Source organism: Lissotriton helveticus, chromosome 6 (assembly GCF_964261635.1).
Source record: "Lissotriton helveticus chromosome 6, aLisHel1.1, whole genome shotgun sequence".
Classification (NCBI taxonomy): Eukaryota; Metazoa; Chordata; class Amphibia; order Caudata; family Salamandridae; genus Lissotriton; species Lissotriton helveticus.
The window spans coordinates 380,425,391-380,449,435 of NC_136067.1; the positions used below are offsets into that span (position 1 = coordinate 380,425,391).

A 24,045-nucleotide genomic window follows, 5' to 3' on the forward strand; every position below is an offset into this window, starting at 1 on the left:
ACATGCTGCTTCTAAATAAGATATAGGAGGTGTGCTTTACTCCACACATTCAAAAGCATATCCATGTCTGTATTACATTTCTTTTCTGAAACAGCAGCCAATAATAAGACTTCTTGCTAAGGCATCCAACACACTACCTCATTCTATTCCCTTTCATGCTGACAGCATTCAATGAAATATATCTTTAAATATTTATTTTTTTAAAACACCTTCATTTTAACTGCTTTTCTTTTGGAAAACTACCTCATTCAGCTCCAGCCTTCTACTGACTACTATTACTCCTTCACTTCAAAATGCTTAGAGCATGGATTGTGGGCAACAGCTTTCCGCTAGCGCCAAGATGCTCCTTGGAGTGAACGGTGCGCTTTAAAAATGCATTCATTCATCTATTGGGAAAAAGAGGCAGCTAATAAAGAGGTATTGACAGGGACTTGGGTTTTGCCAAATGTGCATATTACTTGTTTGCCAAGAGAGGGTTAAAGTTTCATCAGTTGCTGGCTTTGGTTAACTTCATTGTGGATTCCCAAACTCCTCACCTCAGGATTGTGCACAGTGGTGGCAATGACGTAGGCACATTGACTGGGATAGGGCTGGAAATGCTAATGAAAGAAACCTTTGAAGAATTGATGTCGCTTTTCCCTCACATAATCATGGTGTACTCTAATATATGCCAAAGACAGAAATGGAAGTGGTCAAATCAATTCTGTCCACAGATTGACAAAGCCAGGAAACATTTTAATAAAACTGTTTCTGAATTCCTCAGAGACCATCGTATAAAGGCAACAGGGTAATTCTAAGTAACACTTATGTGTAGCACCCATATACACCCAACCAAGACATCAGCTCTTGTCAGAGCCACCTTAGTACTCAAAAAATGTTTTACTTTTTAAAAAATATATATATTTCTTTTTTTTGTTAGCTTTTGTGAAGTTTTGCGACGAAGTCGCGATCCCCAGGGACACGTCGCGAAAACGGAAAAACAAAGCAGACATTCAAAAGCCACCAACACAACCAAAAATAATATGCAAAAAAAAATCCATTCCAAACATTGGCCAACACACATTACTATATAGATACTTCAGGTTTAAAATTCATATTTTTGTAGTAAGTTACTTTAAAAACCATCTTTTAGACCTATTCCTCGTTTTTGCGGTTAATTGGGAGGTCGCAATGGCATCGTTAACCGCTCCGTTCACTCCTTTTCCATCAAGTGAAAACATATAAATTCACACACATTACAGTATTTTACACATGAGAGGTTTATTACTGTACTCTTCAAACTCATGTTTTTCTAGTGTATTTCAAGAACAGCCATCGCTAAAAGCTATTTTCCATTTTTGCGGTGACTCCGGCTATCGCGATAACGTCGCTCATCCCGGTCCCCGCGGTTACGTCAAGAAAGCAGAAAGCAAAAGTATGATTTCAATGGCCACCACCACATTAAAAAATAATAACTATATAATTAATTCTAACCATCACAGTAGATAACTCACTATATGAATAACTCTATAAAAACATTTATCAGAATCTCAATATCTCTATAATAATGTGCATTAATGATTCACCAATATTTGCAACAATGCTGTTATTCGCGATGTCCCCGCAATGGTACACAGGTGGGGGACCTGCTAGCAGCAGTGACGTCACCGCGAAGACTTTCTGTAACATAAGCCCACTGACACAACCTCAACAAGATCAAGGCAAGGCTGTTCATGGTGAAATATACCTTTTTTTGTTTAAAATTTGTTTATTGGGATTTTACATTTCTTATTACTTACTGCCATCTTTATGTTATTACAATGTATTGACACACAATTACAGTTGGATGAGGAGTAATTGTAATCATAAGCATACACATTGTTACTGATGCACAACCATTATAATCGTCAGACAGAGAGAAACTTTTGGGGTGGGGCCCTCCAGTTGATGTGTGCTTTTCAGCGGTAGCGTCTTATGTTCTGGTTGAGTTTGCTATCGGTGGGCATGTATGTATATTCTACATTTATGTGTTTATTCCCAGTGTTATCATGTCTATTCTTGTCTGAATGTGTTCCCATCAAACTGACATATGGTGAAATATACCTTAAGTGTGGATTCTTCTTGGTTTTGAAAGTATTATAATGTTTTATTTACAGCGGACACAGTATGTTGTTCCTTTCTATGAGAATTCTATTGTACAGTTTCACCAACCTCTAAAGAGCCTGAGCTAAGAGGTGGCCCTGCTCTACGGCCTTTGCAGTGTTAACTGGCATCTGACTCAGTACGTGACAATAGTTCAAATAGAAGCAGTAGCCTACCACGCTAATCAGTAGGAGTAATCAGAGACGCATTCAAGTATATTATGCAAAATACAGTTGCAGTTGTGGAGGAAAGAATGCACTTCGGAACCATTCTAGAGAAACAATTGTTAGAAACTTAGAATTTAGCCTGGTGACTGCCCTTCATGTTAAAATCCCCTGCAGCATTTTTTCCCCAATCGTCATGCAGATAAATTGTTTCTCCTCTGTAGAGTGGGTGGATGTTTCCATATCGCCTTTCACCCTTGTGCGGTCTACTCCTCCGAGTCACTCTCCTTACCTCTGTAATCTCCTCAAAATTCAAGTGTTTTCACTGTAAGAAATGTGGTAATTAATTGACAGGAGTCGAAGCCCAACCTACCTAAGGAACAAAATCCTGGATGGAGGAACCACTTAAACTCACAAAATTAACCTGAGCTTAACCCTTCTTGTAGCTTGGCACAAAAGCAGTCAGGCTTAACTAAGAGGCAATGTGTAAAGAGTTTATGCAGCACTCAAAACAGTAATAAAGTAACAACACAAGAAAAATCACACAATTTGGAACAACAGAGTAAATTGTAATCAATAAAATTACACCAAACGGACAAAAATCCAATCAGTAGAACCGGAGATATGAGTTTATAACGTTTTAGATGAAAATAGCACCTAATAGCACACTTTCTGGACTGGGGAGGTCACAAGTTCTGACCAACTGCGATGGACCGCAGGATGGATACAGGGACCAGTTTCCTCCTGCTGAAGAATTACCTTGTCAGGTTCACTCAAAGAGTGGCGTTCTCGGTGTCAGCGTGTAAGTCGCTACTTTTGCGGAGAGCGGGTTAGGTGTCACGGACGTTTGCTGTTATACCATGAAGTGTATGTCGTCGCTGGGGCTTCATGTTGGATGTGGTCGCAGGCTGTCACTGTCGGCATGAAGTGCAGGTCTCATGTTGGCGGTCGGCGCGGATGGTTGCTGACGACGTGAAGAGCAGGTCCAGCTGAAGTTTCACCTGTGGTGGTTGTTGTTGATGGTCAACTCCCGGCGCAAAGAGGTCATGAGGAACCTAAAACGTCTCTTTCTTCCCCTTTTCTTCAGGAGGAATACACTCTGAAGTCAGTAAAAGCTTCAGGACGTGTGGCCACTTCTTGAGATCAGTTCTCACTCCAGAGGCCATAAGCATGGCTCCAACAGGTCCAGTTGGTGATGGCCAGCTGCATAGAGGCCTCTAGAACCTTGCTGCGTCCCTGTAGCTCAAACGGAAGGTCAGCAAACTGACTCTTGGAATCACTTCTGGAGAACTTACGTTCAAGGAAAGCAGGTTCAGTCTTCCTTCAAACAACAGGGCAGCCCTTCTTCTGAATCTTCTATGGGTCCGGGAGTGCTCTGATGAGAGGTTCTGAAGGTGCCACTTTTATTACAACAGGTGCCAGCATTTAAGTGGAGGAATTCTCTGTCCTGCCCCAAAAACTGATGATTCTAGGCAGTTCTTTCCCTTTCCTTTGTCCTGGCTCCAAACTGTCTATAGTGACAAAGGCAAGGACAGACCTGGTGTCAGCTACATCTGTGTGTGCTGCAGACAGGGCTCTTAGAAATGCAATCAGGGCAGGGTACAACCTTCTCCCCTTCTTGCCACAATGACCCTCTCCCCTCACACCTAGACCTCCTTTGATTGAATGTCTGCAAGCAATACACAACTCACAACAGAAGAGCAATTCAAAAAGCACAGTTTATCTGGACAGACAAATTACACCTTTCTAAAAGTCAATGTGTGTTGCTTCAGTGTACTTTGCAGTTATTCAATAGATTTCACAAAAATATCAACTTTTTTAAGGTGCAAAAGTCAAAGTGTAAATAAAGGTCAATAACAGCACTCTGCTCTTCCAGCGTTTCCCTACACATTAGGTAAGCCCCCTAAGTCATGGATTAAGGCATCACTTTGTCACCTAACCAGGCACTCAATCACCATTTTTTAAGTTTGCTTGTGATTTCTTGGATAAAGCGATCACACGTGAGATACACAAACTAGCAGTGATTCTCTTACAGTTTTAGCAGACGTGTGTATATATGAGGTATGCCGACCCCAGGTTAACTTATATAAATGGGCACATGTTACCGCAGCAATGTGCAGGTCGCTTTCAGGAGTTCTTTATTTATAATAGTTTCATCTTTATTACATTGGACTGCTACTCAATACCACTTCACCTGTAATTATTGAGTGCGGGGAACTTTGAGTTTAGTGCATGGCACTTTCTTGATCTATATTTGGTATCACATTGATAATTTTACTGGTGATGGATGCACTTTTTAGTGCATGTAAAGGCTGCTGTTTTGATCTGTGTGATCTACACCTACAATCAGTGTTTCGTAGCGCGCACTACTCACCTGTTAGGGTCTCAAGGCGCTGGAGGGGGGTGCAGCTCGGTTTATAATTTCCAGTCAATTCATACTGTCTCATTTCAGACAGTTGCTGTGTTTAGAACACTGGTGGCATTCCATATAATTTCCAACAACACTTGACATGGAACACAGTTTTCAGGTTTCATACAATGGTTTCTGACATTGGAGAGCTTGAGTTCTCACTCATTCTTTGGAAGGCCGCAAGGGGGCAAATACTGCTTCACAAAAATTGACATCAGGATTATAAAGTGGATTCAACAGATGACTGATTTTGAGTCACCACAATCTAAATAACACAGGTAAGAAATGAACATTGATCCTGATGGATTACTGACATAAATATTGTTGCTGAGGATGAGGGATGTTTGCATTATTCTCTTTTGTTCCATAGAATATTCCCTCCTAAAAAAGGACGGATGGGTCCAAAATGCATTGAGGAATCATTACAAATGTAAATATTTCCTAGCTATGGTGAAGAAAAGTTTCAATTCTATTAATGACGCAGAGGTGAAGATTATGCTTATCTCTTTTATTTTATTACTCAGCAGCCTTAACAAAACATTGTAATCAAGGACTACAAATCCCATGAGTCTTTGCAGCAAATCATCTAATCAACCATAGAGAATGTCTCATACAAACGGCATCAAGCAACAGCACTTCCTCTTTCTTCAAGCAAAACATCCTGGTCCAGGCATATCTTTCAGAAGTCTTGTTTTTGCTCTGATCCTTAGGATAAAACAAACATGGAATATAAATTCTTCTAATATTATAACATAATTTAAAGCATTTTATCAGTATTATACATGAAGGCATCCAGCAAGTCTGTTAAACATTAATAGGAAAACATTGACATCAAGTATTCCGCAAAAATTTGTCAATATGGATCAAAATTATGCTCATCCCAAATAGCGTAATCTTCAACACAATAAGGGTGGGTCATAGTATAACTCTATTCCGGTGGAATAACCCTCGCCTCCGTGTCCTTAATAGAATTGAAACGTTTCTTCACGACAGCTAGGAAATGTAATATTCTATGTCAGGACCAGAGGTTCAGATTACTTCAGTCTTGCAGGAAAGCATCTGTGGCTACTACCATCAGATTTGGGCACCAAATGAAGAAGTGCAGTAGTTGATGATTCAGTCTCGATGCAAATAGGTCGACCTGACATGGGCTCCACCTGTCCCTAATCTTCTGAAACAACGCGGGTTCCAGTTTCCATGCGCTGGAATCTTTCAGGTGTCTGGACTGCCAGTCTGCAGTCTGACTGAGTTTCCTCGGTAGGTACTCCGCTGTCACCGACAATTTCGTCTCCAAACAGTGATTCCAGAAGTCCCTGGACAGAGCCGCCAGGACCGTGGATCGAGTACCCCCCCCCCAGGCAGTTAATATACTGCACCGCCAACATGTTGTCCACCTTTAATAGAATGGAGCAGGACACTTTGGTCGGTAGGCTGTACACTGCAAAGGACCCTGCGAGGAGTTCCAGACAATTGATGTGAAGAGCCTCCTTATGTTCTGACCAATGTCCTCCTGTGCTAATATCCCCAAAGCGTGTGCCCCATCCTTGCTGACTGAAATCGGATTCCATTATTAGATCCGGTGCTGACCCGAATATGGCTCTGCCATTCCAGGCGTACATATGGTAGAGTCACCATCGTAGTTCCTTACGGGCCTTCGGACAGAGGAAGATTTCCTGTGCATACTTCTGGGCCCTCCTGAGCTGTTGTGCCTTCAACCGTTGATGGGCATGGTAGTGTAAAAGGTCGTGAAAGATTGCTTGGATGGATGAGGACAGCAGTACTACTATCATGGACAGATGGCAAAGCAAAAACATTTCCTTCACCAGCACTTTGTGCTGTTCCAACATATGAGGAACATCTTTTTGGGTTATCGGAGTGATTGTGTCACCATATAGATCTCGAAGCCCAGAAAGGGCATTTGTTGGGCCAGGACAAATTCTGATTTCTGAACTTTCACAATGAATCCCAGATCTTGAAGAATGGATCAAGTCATCTGGAGTTGGGGACTTGCACAGACCTCTCGTGGTGCATCAGAAGGATGTCGCCCAGGTATTTTATAAGTCTGACTCCCCGTGCCCATAACCCTTTCATGACCAGCCATAGCACCTTGGTGAAGCACCATGGTCTGGAGGACAGACCGAATGGAAGGCACGTGAATTCAAATATCCATCCGCCCCACTCAAATTCCAGAAAATGCCTATGGGGTGGGAAAGATAGAGATGGTCAGGTCGAGTCAAACTAGCCAATCGTAACAGAATGTCCCTGAAGAGGTGAATCCCTCTATTTTAAAGGGTTGAAATCTTTTAGATTAATCACCAGTCAGAAGCTTTTGTCTTTCTTTTCTACAATGAAGATGTTGCTCAAGAACTTCCTGGAGTGGAGGGAGGAATGGGTAATTGCCCCTTTCTCTAGGAGTTCAGACACCTCTTTGTCGACTACCTGCATGCATTCCTAAGAGAAATCAGAGGCCTGGAGTGGATGCATTAACAGGGGAACCGTAGATTCTATGTGGAACCCCGTCGCTGTCTGAAGCACCCACGCGTCCCATGCAACCACCTCCCAATTCTGTCTCAAACACTGTAGTCTGCCCCCTCACCCAGGTATGGAAGAAGGAAATTTGCTTACCAGTGGTGCCACCTGTCACGTTGTTTGCTCCACGAAATACTACTTTACCTCCCTGGACCCTGCTGCGTCCTCGGGATGGGTGGAACCCTCCAAACGTCTTCTGATCTTGCCATTGGATGGAGAGTCTGTAGCTTGTGGGGGTTGGAAGAATACAGTCAGCCAGAGTAGCGCCCCCTACCTCTTACGGACCCCTCCAAAAACCGGCTGGTTGAACACCTTGCAAATGGATTGCTGCACTTTATCTAGTGACGAGAACGTGTTCATGAAGCACGAGAGCTGCTTAATGAAGGGTTCCCCGAAGAGATCCCTCCATTCGCCACAGGCCAGCCTCTGTGGTACCCAATTCCCCCAGTCTGGGTTCTATTTTGATTAATAGGGAGAGCTGACTTTCAGTTGATAGGGTACAATTAGCATTAGGAAACACAGGGCCTGATCGGCCCCGCCCTAAGTAGTGGGATCAATCATATGGCCGGAATCTTTGGCGTCTTTGGTCATATCTCGAATTTTCATAAGTGGGCCCAGGACGTCTAGTACCTTATCCGGACCGGATCGCCAGGATAGGTCAAGGACGTTCTTCGAGTTCTTATTGAACTTCATGATGTCGCCATTTTTGGGTCTTTGTCAGGTGTGCAATCCACCTTACTGGCCAAGGAGGGTCTCTGGCATTCTGCCCTCAGACCTCCTGATCCATGGGCTTCCTTATGTGACTGGTCACGTAAGCTACCTTAGTGGCAGGGACCAAATCTGCAGATCGAGGGTGATAAATGTCCTCCAGGTTCAGCATACCCGGTACCCCCTGAGAGTTTTGTTCACCCTTGTCCTCCATCCTGGGTCTCTTGGCGACACCTTCCAGTCACCAGGGTCTACTCGAGTCTGGTTTGTCACGCGAATCTCCTTCAGGGGTGTCAAAGTTGTCCCCGGCATGGTCATCAGTTCCCAGAACGGAACAGGTCTTGGGGGTATAATCAGGCTGGGAATCTTCATGCACACCCAGGGCGTCCAGACACCCATTTATAAAGGCTTGGCAAAGTTTCTCAAAGGCGTCAGAAGGGGGAGAGGTTGCTTTAGCCTTGGCAGCGGGTCTGGTTTCACCTTTGCTCTTGGGGGCTTCATGAGAGTCGATAGGAGGCGCATGCCTCAGTCCTTACCCATAATGGGGTAACAGACTGCGCTGGACAGTCAAATCGATGATCCTCTGACTCAGGGGAGCTGGAGCTGAGGAACTGCACTCTTCATGGATACATCAATGGCACCCTCCATCTGCTCCTTTCCCACAGACTCCTACATCGCGTCAAAAGCACCTGCCAGGGATGCTCAGGTGACACGTGATTATAATTGTACAGGACCAGCAATGAGCTGTATAAAAGCTATGTAAAAGCACTATTTGCTGGGGCCATTGCGTGTTGTAAATATGTGGGCCAATGCTTGTTGGCAACCTGTCTCTACTCGCCCTTTAAATGTAATCAGGCTGACTGTCAAAACGAGCTCCACGGCGTAGAACCGCTTATCTGGAGCAGCAGGATGCTTGGAACCACTCGTCTCACACAAGCGCACTGAGGAATATCTTTTCTTTCTTTGGAAGAGAAAGACCACGTCCCAGTCGCGTGTCGAGAAATGCCATGAATGTAAAGGACAGGCTCACTGTCAAGACAGCCCTACGCCCTCTAGCACTCGCACTGGCCCAGCGGTTTCACTTCTGTGGAGAATGGAATGCAGGAAATGCTGTTGGCAATGCGGCTGTGCAGACGTGGGACGTGTGCCCCCTGGAGGGCTCAATGTGAATCAAATTACAATAGAACTGCGTGAAACAATGCAGTTTAATCTCTCACCCGACGCCCTCAGTAAGGGGTGGGGGGGTTTGGGTGGCAGACGAGCACCGCGAGGTCTGCCCCCAGGGAAGATTTGGGAGGGGGTGTGGGGGGAAGCAGGGAGCAGCCATTTTGCTGCTTTGGGCTGCCTGGGGAATAGCCCAAAGGCAGCCCAATTTGAATTAGCAGCCCAAAGGGTATGAGTAGTGGTTTCGCGCCTGCCCAGCCACCATTTTAGGTTCTGGTGACCTGGTGGCTGGGAGCGCTGTAGACAGAGTTTTTGTCTGTCAGGCCTTGCAATTTTTTGTGGTTGATTTTGTTGGCGTTCGGTGGTGTTTAAAGTCATGGCCAGCGAGGATATCAGGGTGCTTGAGGCCCTCCGCCTGCTTAGCAAAGTAGGGCGGATGGATTTACTGGTGGGCCCCCAGGGCGGAGCGCGCCCTGTGAGGCGTGTGTCCGCCAGGGTGGCGGCGGCCGTTCTGGCGTGTTCAACGCCCAGGAAGGCGGCACGGGTGCAGGTAAGGGTGCAGGGCTGCGCTGATGCTGGGGGCGCGGCCCTGGTAGTGAAGTCGGGGGAGGCGGGGTGGCAGACGGCAGGAAGGAGCGACGGGGAGCGCCGCCGGTGGCTCCCCGCCACTGGCGGTTCCCCACCGCCGTTATGTATGGTGGAAGTGGGAGGGGTTGAGAGTCGCGTTGCGGGCAGGAGCAAGCTGCAGCGGGGAGCGCTGCCGGCGGCATGTCAGGCGCCCGACCCGGTACCTCGGGAGCGGTAGAAAGTGGAGGCGGGGTAGGGCGCGGAGCAGTGAAGCGTTCTGCTCGGGCCTCCGAGCGATCTGCTGGGGGCCCGGGCATGAGAACTAAGCGTGGGGCGGGGGAAGGGCGTCCCTTCGCAGCGGGGAAAGGATGTGTCTGGCCACCCCGGTAGCACAGGGGCGGCAGTGGTGATGCCGGTGGGGCCCCGGAGGGTGTGGGAGACTCCAAGCACCACATGGGGAGAGGGGGAGGTGGGTGAGGTTGGCGGAGGCCGCACAGATAGGGGGGTGCGGGGGGGCGCAGGGAGAGTCCTTCCCCCTCCAGGAAGGTCAAGAGGCTGAAGGAGGCCAGAGGTCGACAGGGGGCCCGGGGGGGGGGGGGGGGGGGGGGAGAAACGCCCAGGGGGTGCAGGGAATGGTTTATGTGGGGCACAGGTGGATGGGGGGCCGAGGTGTCTGTAGGAGACTAGGAGAGGGGGCAAGGGAGGAGCCTGGAGGGGGAGAGGGGGGAGGGGTCCGGGGATTGTGGAGGGGGACAGGCGGGGAGTGGGGGGATGTCCCCGTTGTTGTTGGAGCCCGACGATAGGGACAGGGAATGGGAGGGGCTGGATGTTTTCGACACCTGGGAGGAGGGGGTGCGTAAGGCGCGGGGTTCGGTGGGGGGAGTGGGGCATCGCGGCGGTGAGGTGTCGGGCCCTTCGTGGCAGGGGGTAGTTCGGGGCTTGCGGGGAAGGGGTGGGAGAGTCCTCCTCGGATGAGGGGGGGCGGGGTAGGGGGTTGGTTTGGAGCGACGAGGAGGAGATCGGGGGTGAGGTGGGGGGCCAGGTAGAGGTTGGTGGCGCAGGGGTGGTAGTCAGGCGGGGGTGGGGGCGTTGTGGAGGCGGTGGTGAGGCTCAGTTTGAGGGACCCAGCACACCGGACCTACATTTTCTTTTTCAGGAGGACGTTCCCCGCGGGGTTCCTGACTTAGCAGGGCTGGGGATTACCCCTCGACGCCAAGGTAAAGGGAGGGCTGAGCCTCCCGCGGCATGCCCGGCACCGGCGGGGGATCCCGTCGCGGCCAGCTCGAGAAGGCCCGTAACGGGCTCGCTGACCCCTCCACCCACAGGGCCTCTACGGCTTGGGGGGCACCGACGGAAGAGGAGCACTGCTTTGAATGTTTTTGTCGGCTTGGGTGGGGCAAGGGATGTGTTTGCTGTATCTAGCAGGGTGCAGTCGGCGCCGCCGGCTGGGCGAGGTCATGTGCATGGTGGGGTGCAGTAAATTGAAAATGAAGACAGTTTAGAGGAAGGAGAGTTGAGGAATGGTGAGGGTGGCGGGGGGCCCTCTAATGGTGTTGGTGTTTTGCAGGTGTCACGGGGCCCATGGGAAAGAATGGCCCGGACATCTTCTCTGGAGAGGACAGCGTCCCTGGATCGGAGGGTCGATGAGCGGCACGCGGCGTCCTTCACATCAGTTAATCGAGCGGTGGCGCGCATGGTGTCAGTGGAGGTGGGGGATGGGTGGGAATCGCCTGAGGGGGGGGGGGGGGGAGTATGTGGTGGACAAAGGAGTGGGCCTGGATGACGGGGTGGTGGGGCCCAGTGGGAGGTTGTTGGAGGACGATGGCAAGAGTGCGGGTGTTCGTGACAGCGCTGGCGGGGCACCTGCTGTTGGGGCAGCGAGCGGGGATGGCATAGCGGGTGCGGGGGCTGCTGCCGAGGGGGCGGCGAAGCCTGAGAGTAAGGAGCTAAATATTAAGCGGCTGCTGTACATGGGGGTCACGAAACCGCTGGGCGCGCACTTGATGATGTCGACTAAGGAGCGCATATGGAAGGAATACGAACTCCAGAAGAGGCCAAAAGTGCCCCTCACGATCGAAAATTGGACGACAGCCTTTTTAATTTTCGCCAGCGTGTATTGTGAGAAATTTCCGGAGCGGTCAGTGTCCCTGTTTAAGTACATGGACGTAATTAGGAAGGCCCAGATCACAGGGGGAGGGTATGCATGGGCGCAGTATGACGAGGAGTTCAGGGTCCGGATGGCGTGGGACCCCGAGGCGAAATGGGGTGAGTTGCATTCCGATTTATGGCAGCACACTATGGGTCCGGCTGAAGCGGGAAAAACTATCTTTACGGCTTACGGACTGCCCATTATTTACCTGCCCTTTCAGGGCCGCCCCACCCATGGAAGGGAGGGGGTGGGGTCCATAACTCTGTCAGGGTCGGTGGGGTCCTGTTGGGACTACAATAAAGGGGCGTGCGCTAGGGAACATTGCCGGTTTAAGCATGAGTGTTTTGGTTGCGGTAAGTTCAGCCACCCCGTGGTTCGCTGTTGGGGAGCGTCGGGGCTTCAACACGGGACTCAACAGGGACAGGCTGGGGGAGTGCAATCGAGGAGCGCACAGCAATCTGGAAGTGGTAGAGGAGGTAAGGGGTCTGAGCCGAAGGGCTCGTACTCCAGTTAAGGTGGATCGTTTGATAGCGGCCCTGCAGGGTTACCCGGACAGGGGGACCGCGGAGCGGTTAAGGACTGGGTTTTTGGAAGCTTTTCGATTGGGTTATGAAGGGCCATGGCTGAGGAGATGGGCTGATAATTTGAGGTCGGCCAGGAAGCACCTGGAGGTGGTGCAGTAGAAATTGGACAAAGAAGTCAGTGAGGGCCACATGGCGGGGTCCTTTGAAGACTGGCCGTTGGGGGAGTTGATTGTGTCCCCCATTGGGGTGGTGCCCAAGAAGGAGGCAGGGCAGTTTCGCCTCATTCAACATTTGTCGTGGCCTGAAGGTGGTTCGGTCAACGACTATATTGATGAGCGGGAGACTACGGTGTCGTACTCGTAGGTTGACGCTGCCATGGCCCTGGTGGTGGCTGCGTGCGCAACTGCAAAAATGCCAAAGTGCAAAATCAAATCGGCTTTCCGGCTGCTTCCGGTCCACCCAGACAATTGGGGCCTACTGGGCATCCAGTTTAACGGACGCTGGTATGTGAACAAGGCATTGCCGATGGGCTGCTCGATGTCGTGCGAACTTTGAGTGTTTCAGTACGTTCCTGCAGTGTTTTTTTACAGAACGAACGGGTCACCAAGGAGTTACTCACTACCTGAATGACTTTTTCTTGGTTGGGGCCCCAGACTCCACGGACTGCCAGGCCGCACTGGACAGGTTTCAGGAGCTCATGGGGGACCGGAGAAGACAGTGGGGCCAGGCACGGCGCTGTCATTCTTGGGCATTGAACTGGACTCAGGGACCATGTAGGCCCGTTTACCAGTGGAGAAGAAGCAGCAGATGTTGGGACTGCTGGAGGTCATGTTGGCAAGGCCCAAAGTCATGGTTTTGGAGATTCAGGTGCTGTGGGGCACCTCAAATTTGCTTGCAGAGTGGTGCGGGCAGGACGGATGTTCTGTAGGAGGTTGGGCAGGGCATTGGCGGGGAGGAGGCCTCCGCATCACCATGTGAGGCTGTCCGCGGGCATTCGCAAAGACTTGCGGATGTGGAAGTTTTTTCTGCAGCATTTCAACGGAGTCCCTATGCAGAGGGGGGACGACCTGGCCTGGGATGTCCAGATATTTTCGGACGCAGCAGGGAGCGAAGGTTTTGGGCTCTACTGGCAAGGGCGGTGGTGTGCGGAGAAGTGGCCCCTGGAATGGGCGAGGGGTGGGAGGAGCATTGCGTTCTTGGAACTATTCCCTATGGTGGTTGCGGTCTCGCTGTGGTGGGAGGCGTAGGCCCACAGGCGTGTGACCTTTAATGTGGTCAACATGGCGGTGGCGCAGGTGGTGAATCGCCAGTCCGCCAGGGATGAGCAGGTGCTGAAGTTGCCTAGGGTGTTTGTGTTGGGTTGCCTGCGCCATGACGTTGCTTTTCACGCGGTGCACGATCCTGGGATCAATAATAACATAGCGGATGATTTGTCTCGTTCGCAGTGGGAGAGATTCCGTGGGTTAGCCAAGGACGCGGATCGAGACCCGACAGTCATGCCTCCGCAGCTGTGGTACGTAGGCAAAACAGGATGTTGCAGCTGGTTTTAGGGTCCTAGGCGGAGTCGACGATGGGGAGAGAAGCCGTGGGGGTGGTGTGCCCGGTACGATGGGGGTTGAAATGGCGGGCGGCTGGATCAGAGGAGGGGTTGGTCTTTCGCCACGCTGACAGGAGAGGGGCAGCGGGATCGCAGCTGTTGGCAGTGTTGCGGAGAACGTTGGATCGGCTGGGGGTGGATGGGAGCAAATTTGGCACGCACTCCTTTTGCACTGGCACAGCACTGGAGGCGCATAGGCGGGGGTGGGGGGCGAGGGGACATCATGCACCTGGGGAGGTGGTCCTCTGACTGTTACAAGTGTTACCTGCGCAGCGGCGATGCTCAATGATAGCGCGGTTGTTTTGTGGCTTGTGTCTTGACTCTTGTTTCTCGTTTCAGGTTCTGTGGCTGGTATCCTTGTCAGTGACATGACAGTTTGGATAGTGGGCCACTCATTTGTAAAGCGGGCTGAGGTGCAAGCACAGGACATTTACTTTGGGAAAAATGTGGGTTTTAATCCTACTGTTTTTAAGGTTCAGTGGTTTGGGAGAGGGGGTATGCGCTGGAAGGAGTTGGTTAGTACACTTAACAGGCTGTTGGTAGCGGGTAGGTGCCCTGATGTGTTGGTTCTCCATTTGGGGAAGAACGATATGATGCAAGACACAGGATTGGTTTTGATGAGGGCAATGAAAAGGGACTTGGAAGAAATCAGGAGGAAGTGTTCAGGGTGTACCGTCGTCTGGACTGAGTTTGTCCCGAGGAGGGTTTGGAGAGGGGCATTGAAGCCCCAGGCGGTGGATAAGGGAAGGTGGAAGATTAATGTAGAGATGGTTCGCTTCTGCAGGCATTTGGGGTTTTCCCGGGTCTGGCACCGGGACATTTGGTACGACGCGCCGGAATTGTTCAGGGGTGACGGGGTTCACCTTTCACGCTTGGGCATGGACCTTTATCTGCAAGAATTACGGGAGGTGTTGGGTGTACTTCGGGAGTGAGGGACCGAGGGGGAAAGGCATCAGGGCGCTTGTTCTTGGGGGAGGGGGGCAGGAAAAGGCCCGTCCGCCTTTTCCTGGGTGGCGGAGTTGTTTTTGAAATTGGCCAAGTTTGGCTGGAGTTTGGTAGTTTATCGTTAAGTTTGGGGAGTTGGTGAACAGGAGCGGGGAAAGGTTAAACGGTTTGGAAGTTTACATTAGAGGGTCGTTAATTATAGTTTCAGGAAGGCAAAAAGGATTGTAGGTCTTGGGAGGGTAGGATTTCTAATGTTAGGTGATAAGATTGTGTATTATTTAATGTATTGCAAGTTATGTATTGTATGTTGCAGGGTGGGAGTTTTTATCATGTGGGGATAATAGGGGTGGGGGGAGGAAATGTCAAGGGGTCAGGTAATTCGATGTTTAGAGAGGTTTTAGTTTTGTAAGGCAAATCGCCAGTTTTAATAAAGTGTGATGTGCACCTGTTTCAATAAAGCGGCCGTTTACACACACAAATGGTTGTCGGTGATGCTTGCCCCCCTTTTCTCCCTCCCAATGACGGTTGTGGGCTACCGTAGTGCGGCGAGAGGCGTTTTTAACACTCAGTAAAGAAATTACAATATCAAAGCCAAACAAAACATATTAGTCAATCGCCAAGGCATGCACATAAGCCATCAAGAAAGGCACGTATCTAGCTGCTTAGCAGCGAAGACAGAGGAAGTGCTGTTTCTTGATGCCACTTAAATGGGATTTGTAGTCTTCGATTACAATGTTTGGTTAAGGCTGATGAGTAATAAAATGAACAAGATAAGCGTAATATAAGCCTCTGGAACGGACATAGATTTTGAACCTATATGTATCAAAGCTTTCATTATTTCATTTAGATAAATTTAAAAGAAATATTTTGAATTAACGTGAACAAACAAATCAAATAAACAAAGAATTACTTTTGACTTTAGTTGGTTTAACTTAGATTGATTTGAGAACAGTCTTTAAAATGATGTAGCCCGCCAGGGGACAAATTGGGAGTGCAGAGGGAGACAACGCCGGAAGGGCAGAGTGTAAAGAGCATTTCCCTATGTGGCCCACACTGAATTTAGCACTTAATATGTGTAATAATGTAACTCGCTGTTATTCGAAGGAAAGATTGCCTAACACCACTGAAAAATGACTATGGGTGTCTTTATTTTACAATGCAGTTATCATTCTTTCTTGTCACAATGTATTGAACCGTGCTTCAAGGTAACTAGCAAGTCACTTGCTATTTGGAATTTATTACTGAGAATCATCAATGCATAGAATATCATGACTATACTTACTGCTGTTTGTCTGTTCCTTTCATAGTAAGGTTTCTTTGTAAATGCTTGGTTGCTCTTCTGTAGGTACCGTCTCCAAAAATTACCCAGAACCTCATTCTAATAAACAAAATATGAATTGATGAGCCAATTATGTATCATAGTCTCACAAATCCACATTTTCCAATAGTTGAATTGGCATTACAAACAAGGCACACTTGGCCTACTAGGAGCTCTCTGCATTAGTTCGTGGATTTTCGCATTCAGAATTACACTTACCAAACTGGAAGGAGACGTGTGGTTTATTTGTATAAAAATAAACAAGCCAAGCACTGGCAATGCCAACAGGCCCAGCTTATAAAAGAGAATGGCTTTTCTATCATCATTGATGGGGTTACGCACTCAGATATTCATCATATATGTTCCCTGTCACTGATCCTTGTACTCTTGCATCCATAAATCTACCCACTGACTCATTCTTGCATTCACCCACTTACACAAGCACAAAAGTAGCACTGAAAGTAGGAAAAAAAGAAAACATGCATGCCATAGTGGGCATGAGCGGGCAATAACCAATCAAAATTAAACATAGCAGTGGGTGGCTGTCTTGCAATGGTATTGCACATAGTGTTTATTAGTTTAAAAGTTCCAGCATGGATATCACATTTAGAACTTATGTGCTGACCATTTTGGAATGGTAACAGTGACACTCAATGCACAGTACCATTCCATTATGGTCGCCTGGTTTAGTGCCAGATCCTGCACAGTAACAAGCAAGCAGCCCATGAACAGTGTCCGAGGAGCTGTAGTGTGCTCTAAAAATGAAAAGAGAAAAAATAGAAAGAGAAAGCAATCCATGGTTTGAAACCTTATTTTAAGGTGCATGTGCACATGAGTTAAAACAAGTGCCATCACTCACAGGGCAAGCGAGCCAGTGACTAAAGTGAGCTGAGCCACTGCCCAATGCTATATGCTGTAATAAATGGTAATGCGTGTAAATAATGCTCGTATGGACCAATGGCAAAGGAGGGCTAACTCAAAGGCTATATATATATATATATATAAATATATATATACATATACATATATATATATATATACATATATATATATACATATATATATATATACACACACATACATACATACACACACATATATATATATATATATTCAAGGCCGAAACGCGTCAAGAAGGTACACTGGTGAAATAAGTTACTTTTTCCACTAAGAAGGTCTGCCCTCGTCATTCTGCAAGCAAGTGAAGACACAGTGTCACGAGTTTGGTGATATATATATATTGATGTATTTAGGTATTTTTTTATATCATTTTTACAAAATATATATAATGATGTATTTATGTACTTTTTAATTAATTTTTAAAAAATCATGGCGAGCAGCATAGCCTGATCTATTAAAGAAAGAGGGGCCCCTTTATACCCAAAAGGAATACAGCACTGTACATTGAGAAAATGTTAAACACCTTTGGGTTCATTACTGCTATATGTCGTATTTCTTGTTTATGCAGGGGTGATTATACTGCTGATTTCCCCCGCAAAGCAAGCAACATTTTTAAACCTTGGCCTTCTGGATTTATTATTGTCTTTTCTTTAATGTTTTATTTAAGTGTTCATAAAACAAAATCAAGAGACATATATAGCAAGATTACATTTCAGAGTACAGTGTACAGAGGTACGCACAGTCAATCCATAGTAGGGTGCAGTCTTCCCACATATACATTTTGGCACAGTTTACCAAATATTTTATGGATACCTCGTTAACCATCACATAAACATTTAAGATTCCATCAGTCAGGTGATTGAGCTCTAATATATGCAGTAAAGAGACCCCAGATGTCTTTAGGTCGAGAAGCTCTGGGCAGTTCCTCCCAATAGCACAAAAGTTGATCACGACAGAAAGCTATATCCTTCAGCCATTGCCGAAACCTAGGCGCAGGTTTCCCATCCCAATGCAGAGGTACCCTGCGTTTGGCAAACAACAGCGCCAATGCCACCAGCCTGCGATTACACGATTTAAGATACAGTACATTGCCTAAAATACAGATAGGCATGGTGCAAAGCACAGGCTCTCCCACCATAGTTGTTAATGCTTTGGTTACTTTCCCCCGGAACCTGGATTTATTATTATCTTAACCAGGACCCTCGCTAAACATAGCACAAAGGTGAGGCTAATTTCGCCCATTTTACCCCGAGGTAGGAGGGCAACATTATAGAAGTACAGGTATAACTAAGCTCAATCCCTTTTCTGCCTACAGTTATTTTGCGGGGATACTTCAATCGATCTGGATTGGGTTTAACCCGAAATCCCAAGTTAAAGACGATCCAGAGTGCAACAAGAATCTCCAATTTCTATAAATAGGTGAGGTGTGATATACAATTATTGATGAGTTTGGATATGTACGGACATAAGCTTTGTAAGGATGTGAATGGAGAGTAAGGAGTTGTGAGTGCTCTATGTGAAAGGAGAAGTGAATAGTTGCTAATTCTCCAAGAGAACTGCTGAGCATAGGGAGAAGATTGTGCCATATTGAGCATGGGTTTTTGCCATGTAAGTGGTACCTAAGGGAGGAAACAAGGCTGTTTTGTTAAAAAAGATTTTTTCAAATGATGTTAGTATTTTCTCCCTAAAGCTAGACTAGAATAAACGGTGGGGTCAACCAGGGGAAAATAGAAATCTGTCTTAAATGTACATTGTTAACGTTTGGTCTCAAAAATTTAAGGAAGTGTAAAATGACCAATTTTCCAATGTTTTAATTGTTTTAATGTATATAACCTTTTTTTAGAATAGAAATAATTATGGTTGTACTTTATCATACAGGTGACCCTACAAATGTGTTTAATAATCGCAGAGAGTCTATACACTTGTCTTGAAAAAGATGGATTTATACATTTGCCCATCGAAACGCATCGACGCCCAACTCTAGTACACAATCCGCCAACACAGGCATTGCTTAAGAGTATTAACTACAAACTACTGAGCCTCATGCTACTGACATCTGTATATGACGGATGTGTATACTGTGAAGACACATTGTATTTGTCTGTTTTCTTTACTCTCTACCCTTTATGTGATGGATAATAATTTTTTATGAACTGTGCTTTATTGAGTTTGAGATATTATGTATATTGATTGTGTGGTCACTTTTACTGATGAGAATAATTTTTTATGATTAATAAATGGATGTGTACATTTTTTTACTTTTGTGCTTAGTGGTTTTCCCGGCTTTATATGGTTCAATCTTCAGTGTGGTACATTAGTGAATTGAAAGAGTGCAATATCTGGTTTGTGTGGGAAGTTGATTGTAGGATGACTAGTCTGTAATTAAATCTACCCAAAGGGATTTAATCTTTTCTCATTCTAACATGATTACACTGCACATTTTCTAGTTTGTCAAAGGGTATAATCAACACCAACATCCTTGCTTACGAAGTTAATCTAAGAGATTTCATGCAACAAAATATATGTTTGCAGACTTTAAACAGTACAATAACGACCCACTCTTAAAGGCCTATTGGCTTTAGCATATGCATATCGTGATACATAAATCAGGCCTATTAGCTTTGTTGTAACTTTTCATGATAAACAGTTCAGATATATAGCATTTAAAATAACATTTTCACAATGAACCAATCATGGATTTCTCCTTTCTAACTGGCAAGTCGCCATAACCAACTCAGAACTACTGTATTGCTCATAAGCTTTGCCACAAGGAAGCCATGATAAATTACGCATGTATTTACAAAATTAGTTTTGTCAAAATAATATAAAATCCTTCCTAAGAGGGCTTTGGAAGGATTATCATAGGGGCAATTCTTCAAATCACACTGTATTTTTGAGTGTGTTGTCAAAAACAAAACCCTTTTCAACTATGGTAATCTGTGAGATTCCATGAAATAAAATATCAGCCGACAGGTGTAATAACAATCCACCCTTACAAGCCTATTGCCTTTAACACACACTACATCAGGCTTACTGGTTTGGTCATAGCTGTCATTATAAACGGTCACTGATAGCATATTTTTCTCAAATAGAACACTTCTTGGACAAAAATGAATGCAAAGAAGACAAGGTCTTAGACACTTCACTTTCTAGATACTACCTAATAACAATAAAAGCCACGTAACATCCTATTGTGGATTGTGTTGTGTAGTAGATCAAAATGCAATTCTGGGCTACCCTGTGCATCATTGAGGGGAGCAATTTGTGCATTGTAACGAGGGCAATCTAAGTAACTTACTAAGGGGTATCTGAACACTTAACCTTGGTGGCGAGGGCTTCTGCTCTTGTTCGATTGAAGTTTAAGACTCTCACTAGTGGGGGGGTTGGCAATCCCCCCCCAAGAGAAAATGATTTATCTAAATGATTGGAACGTGTGAATTTGACTAATATAATATTGTGCATCTCATCACACCTCTTTGTCTATCTGTTCTGTTTCTAACAGTTCCATTAGCGGTTTCCTGAATAAATGAACTGACGACTCTATAATTTATTTGCACATCTGAAATTGTGTCAACAGGTGAGGTCTAAGGGGCCCTTCTGCCTTTAGAAGCAATTTCAACTCTTTGTCATTCACCAGGAAGAAGATGATTATGAGTAAAGGTCAGGCTAATAAAGGTATTCGTGTTCACTATCAACTCACCAAGACTGGTGCTACTCGATTGCTGCTCCTTCACGGCCTTGGCGAAGGCCATGTGCGACACTATTATAGGAATGTATTTTTTGCAGTCTAAGTGGGTTACTATCAATGAAAAATGTTGTACAGAATAAAACATCAGCAAGTCATTAAAGTTTGCAAACTTGGTGTACCATACTGGAATTACCTTTAGCTGTGGACATTTTACTATGGTTTGCAGAGCTTCGGCTTGCCTCAAAAGTATGTACTGAAAACCTTCGCAAACGTACCATTCATAGCCTTTATCTAGAAACAAAAAAACGAACAGTTTTACATGGTAAGTATTTATTTTCCCACTATATCTATGTCAGATGTACTCAACAAGCCCCCTGCCCATATTGAATAAAGCAATTTTGCAGTATTTTTCTAAAATAAAAAAAGTAAAATACTTTCCGTGTCCGACAAGACGGCACAACAAAACATGCTTTGATTGTTAATGAGCTGGTGATTCAACCCGTACAGAAAAGTATAGAATAAGGTTGTACTTCACTGTTGTGATGTCACAAATTTTGAATCAAATTGTATTCGCTGACAAATTCTTTTATTAGTCATGTGCAAAGCTTAAGTTTAATTAAAACATATGCTAAATCTCTGCTCGTAGGACCCTGGTGCACGCCCTGGTCACCTCGCGCTTAGACTATGGGAACCTGCTCTATCTGGGGGCCTCAGGCAAGGTCATGGGTCGCCTCCAGGTGCTTCAAAATGCCGCAGCACGGCTCGTGCTTAGACTCCCTAGGAGGTCACCCTCTAAACCCGCCCTCCAAGCCCTCCATTGGCTCCCGATGGTGAAGAGAGTTGAGTTTAAGGCTCTCTCAACGTGCCATCGCATTCTGAGCGGCAAAGCCCCTGTGCCACTCCAGAGTCTGGTGTCCCACTATGAGCCTACCCGCAATTTACGGTCCTCTCAGACGGGACTACTAGTGGTACCCAGAGTTAGGAGGGCACGAATGGGAGGGAGATCTTTTAGACATCTTGCTCCCAGATGCTGGAATGTCTTACCTCCAGAACTGCGTCTCGAACCATCAGAAATCCTGTTCAGAAAAAAACTGAAAACTCACCTTTTTAGCAGGTAGCTCCTGAGGGAGGGGGGGGACGGCATCTGCTCACTTATCATAGCGCGGGGACACGCCATTAGGCGTCACCAGGCGCTTTACAAATGCCCTAAACTAAACTAAATGTAACATTTTTAGTAGGTATTTATAATTAATGATTATAGGCCTGTTGGATTGAGTTGGCCTATTACTCTCTCACATCCACATACATCAGCCCCTTCTATGGCTGGTGGGTCCACTTAAGAAGTACAAATAGCTCAGCCATTTGCAAAATCCCCTCATGTAGTTCTTGTATGTATGTATGTATGTATGCATGTATGTATGTGGATGCCTGATGTTGGCCTCTCCACCCTGTTTCTCCGCCCTTACCTGGGAAATCTCTGTCCTAATGCCTGCCCCTCTGATACTGTGAAAAAAGCTTATTAATGCAAAACTGCACTGATTTTTTTTTTCTGAAAACCTGAATAAATAAATTTCCCCCCAAAAAATGGTTAAAAGCCTGCAAAATAAATAAAAGTACTGTTTGTCTGCAGAGGTTTTGTGGTTCAGATTTGAGGTACCTTCGATTGCTTGCACAATTGAGATTGGGACTATAACAATTTGTTGTGAGTTCACCGATATTGATTGGTACCAGTGGAACCTGTAGCGCAAAAGGGAAAACTATATTAATCAGGGGGATTTCTCACAGGTCGAAATTTCATTTGTGTGTATGTGTGCGTGTAGGAAAGTCAGAGGTTGTTAAAAGCTTATTACCGATTGTTTCTGATATGAATGGTGTACTTTAAATTTTTTAGCGGAGCGGACAAAAGCTATTTGTTTAATGTGCTTGCTTAGAGTAGCAGTATTTTTGTGTATGCGAAAATTGTAAAGGAGTATGAACCACTGTAAGGAGCGAAGAATTACACAACAGGGTGCTGCGCTGGAACAGGTTAGTTGTTGTGAAGTGCACGCTGAAATTGGTTGACAGGTCATCAAGTATTACGCTGTGATACATTCGTGAAAGAAAATTGTGACAGGACTGTAGGAAAGTATTAATGTAAATGGATTTGTAAAGTGAAAAAAGCATGGAAATGTTTGAATCCGATTACTGTTCATTTATTGTTGAATCTTGCATTTATGAAATGTTTCAAAGCCCTTAGAGATTTGATGAAGGGTGATGTGGGAGTCCAAGTTCATGAGGGTGAAGAGGTACAATTTGAAGGTGTGCCAGCTCATAAGGCAACAAATGTAGGGCCACATATATGTTTGTGGCTTTGTCAATGCTGCAAGATTACTAAAAATGAAGGACCATTCAAATTACAATATGGTACTTCTGATTTAAATATTATTGAAAGCCTAACAAACGTTATATGGAATGAATCCACCTCCTAGACCTACACAGTACAAAGCATTAAATGCTTGGGAGCGAGCAGCTCATGCGAAGAGAATAAAAGTACCAGAAAAGAGCAAAGAGGGCAGTGCAAAATTATGCAGATGCTCAATGGGATGAAGAACAGGAGAGGTGGAGAACATATGTAGTTGAAGGATCTAGAATGTACCCAGCAATAATAAAAGATAAGTCTAAAAAGAATCGAAAACAGGGACATGATGATGAGGAAGATGCAAGGAACAACCGACATTGATAGCGATTCAGGGGACGACATTTCAGATGCTTTTTTGTCCTGTGTATACCGCCAGACGTGGCCCCCAAAACAAATATGGAGGGTGCTACAACTGCTAGTACTACAATGGCTACAGCCCCCGTTGATCCCAATACAATTCAGATTAAAAGACCAGTACCAACACTCCCGATTGCACCGCCACCTGTTGAAGCAGCCACTACGGCAATTGCTCCAGGTGTTACTGCTTCAATTGTTACTGTTCCTGCCCCAGAGTCACAAGTTGTATCAGCTCAGACATTGGGAGGCCTGTTGCAACTACATCAACAAATGTTATTCTGAATGTTGTTGTTCAAGGTGCTGTAAGAGTAGTAGCTGCGACAGGGTTCATCCCTGCATTGCAAAACCTATAAATTATTGCTTAGACCTCACCACAAAATGTTCAATCATTGAGAGAAGGGAGAAGGACTGACTTTACGGCACAATTGCACAGGGAGAGAGAGGAACATTTTGCGATGGGATTTTCCCCCCATGGTTTAAAGAAACTCAAGAAACTAAAAGGTGGC

General features: G+C 46.0%; 1 protein-coding gene across 1 annotated transcript in view; it reads right to left on the bottom strand.

Moving 5' to 3' along the window:
- The window catches only part of TAF1B (TATA-box binding protein associated factor, RNA polymerase I subunit B), a 913,471-nt gene that overhangs the window by 732,672 nt on the left and 156,754 nt on the right, over positions 1 to 24,045 (bottom strand). The window contains exons 4-5 of the mRNA XM_078647821.1: positions 20,978 to 21,075; positions 16,161 to 16,256 (exon numbers count right to left, since the gene is read on the bottom strand). Of these exons, the coding sequence (XP_078503947.1) occupies positions 16,161 to 16,256; positions 20,978 to 21,075 (194 nt within the window). The remainder of the gene's footprint in view (positions 1 to 16,160; positions 16,257 to 20,977; positions 21,076 to 24,045) is intronic.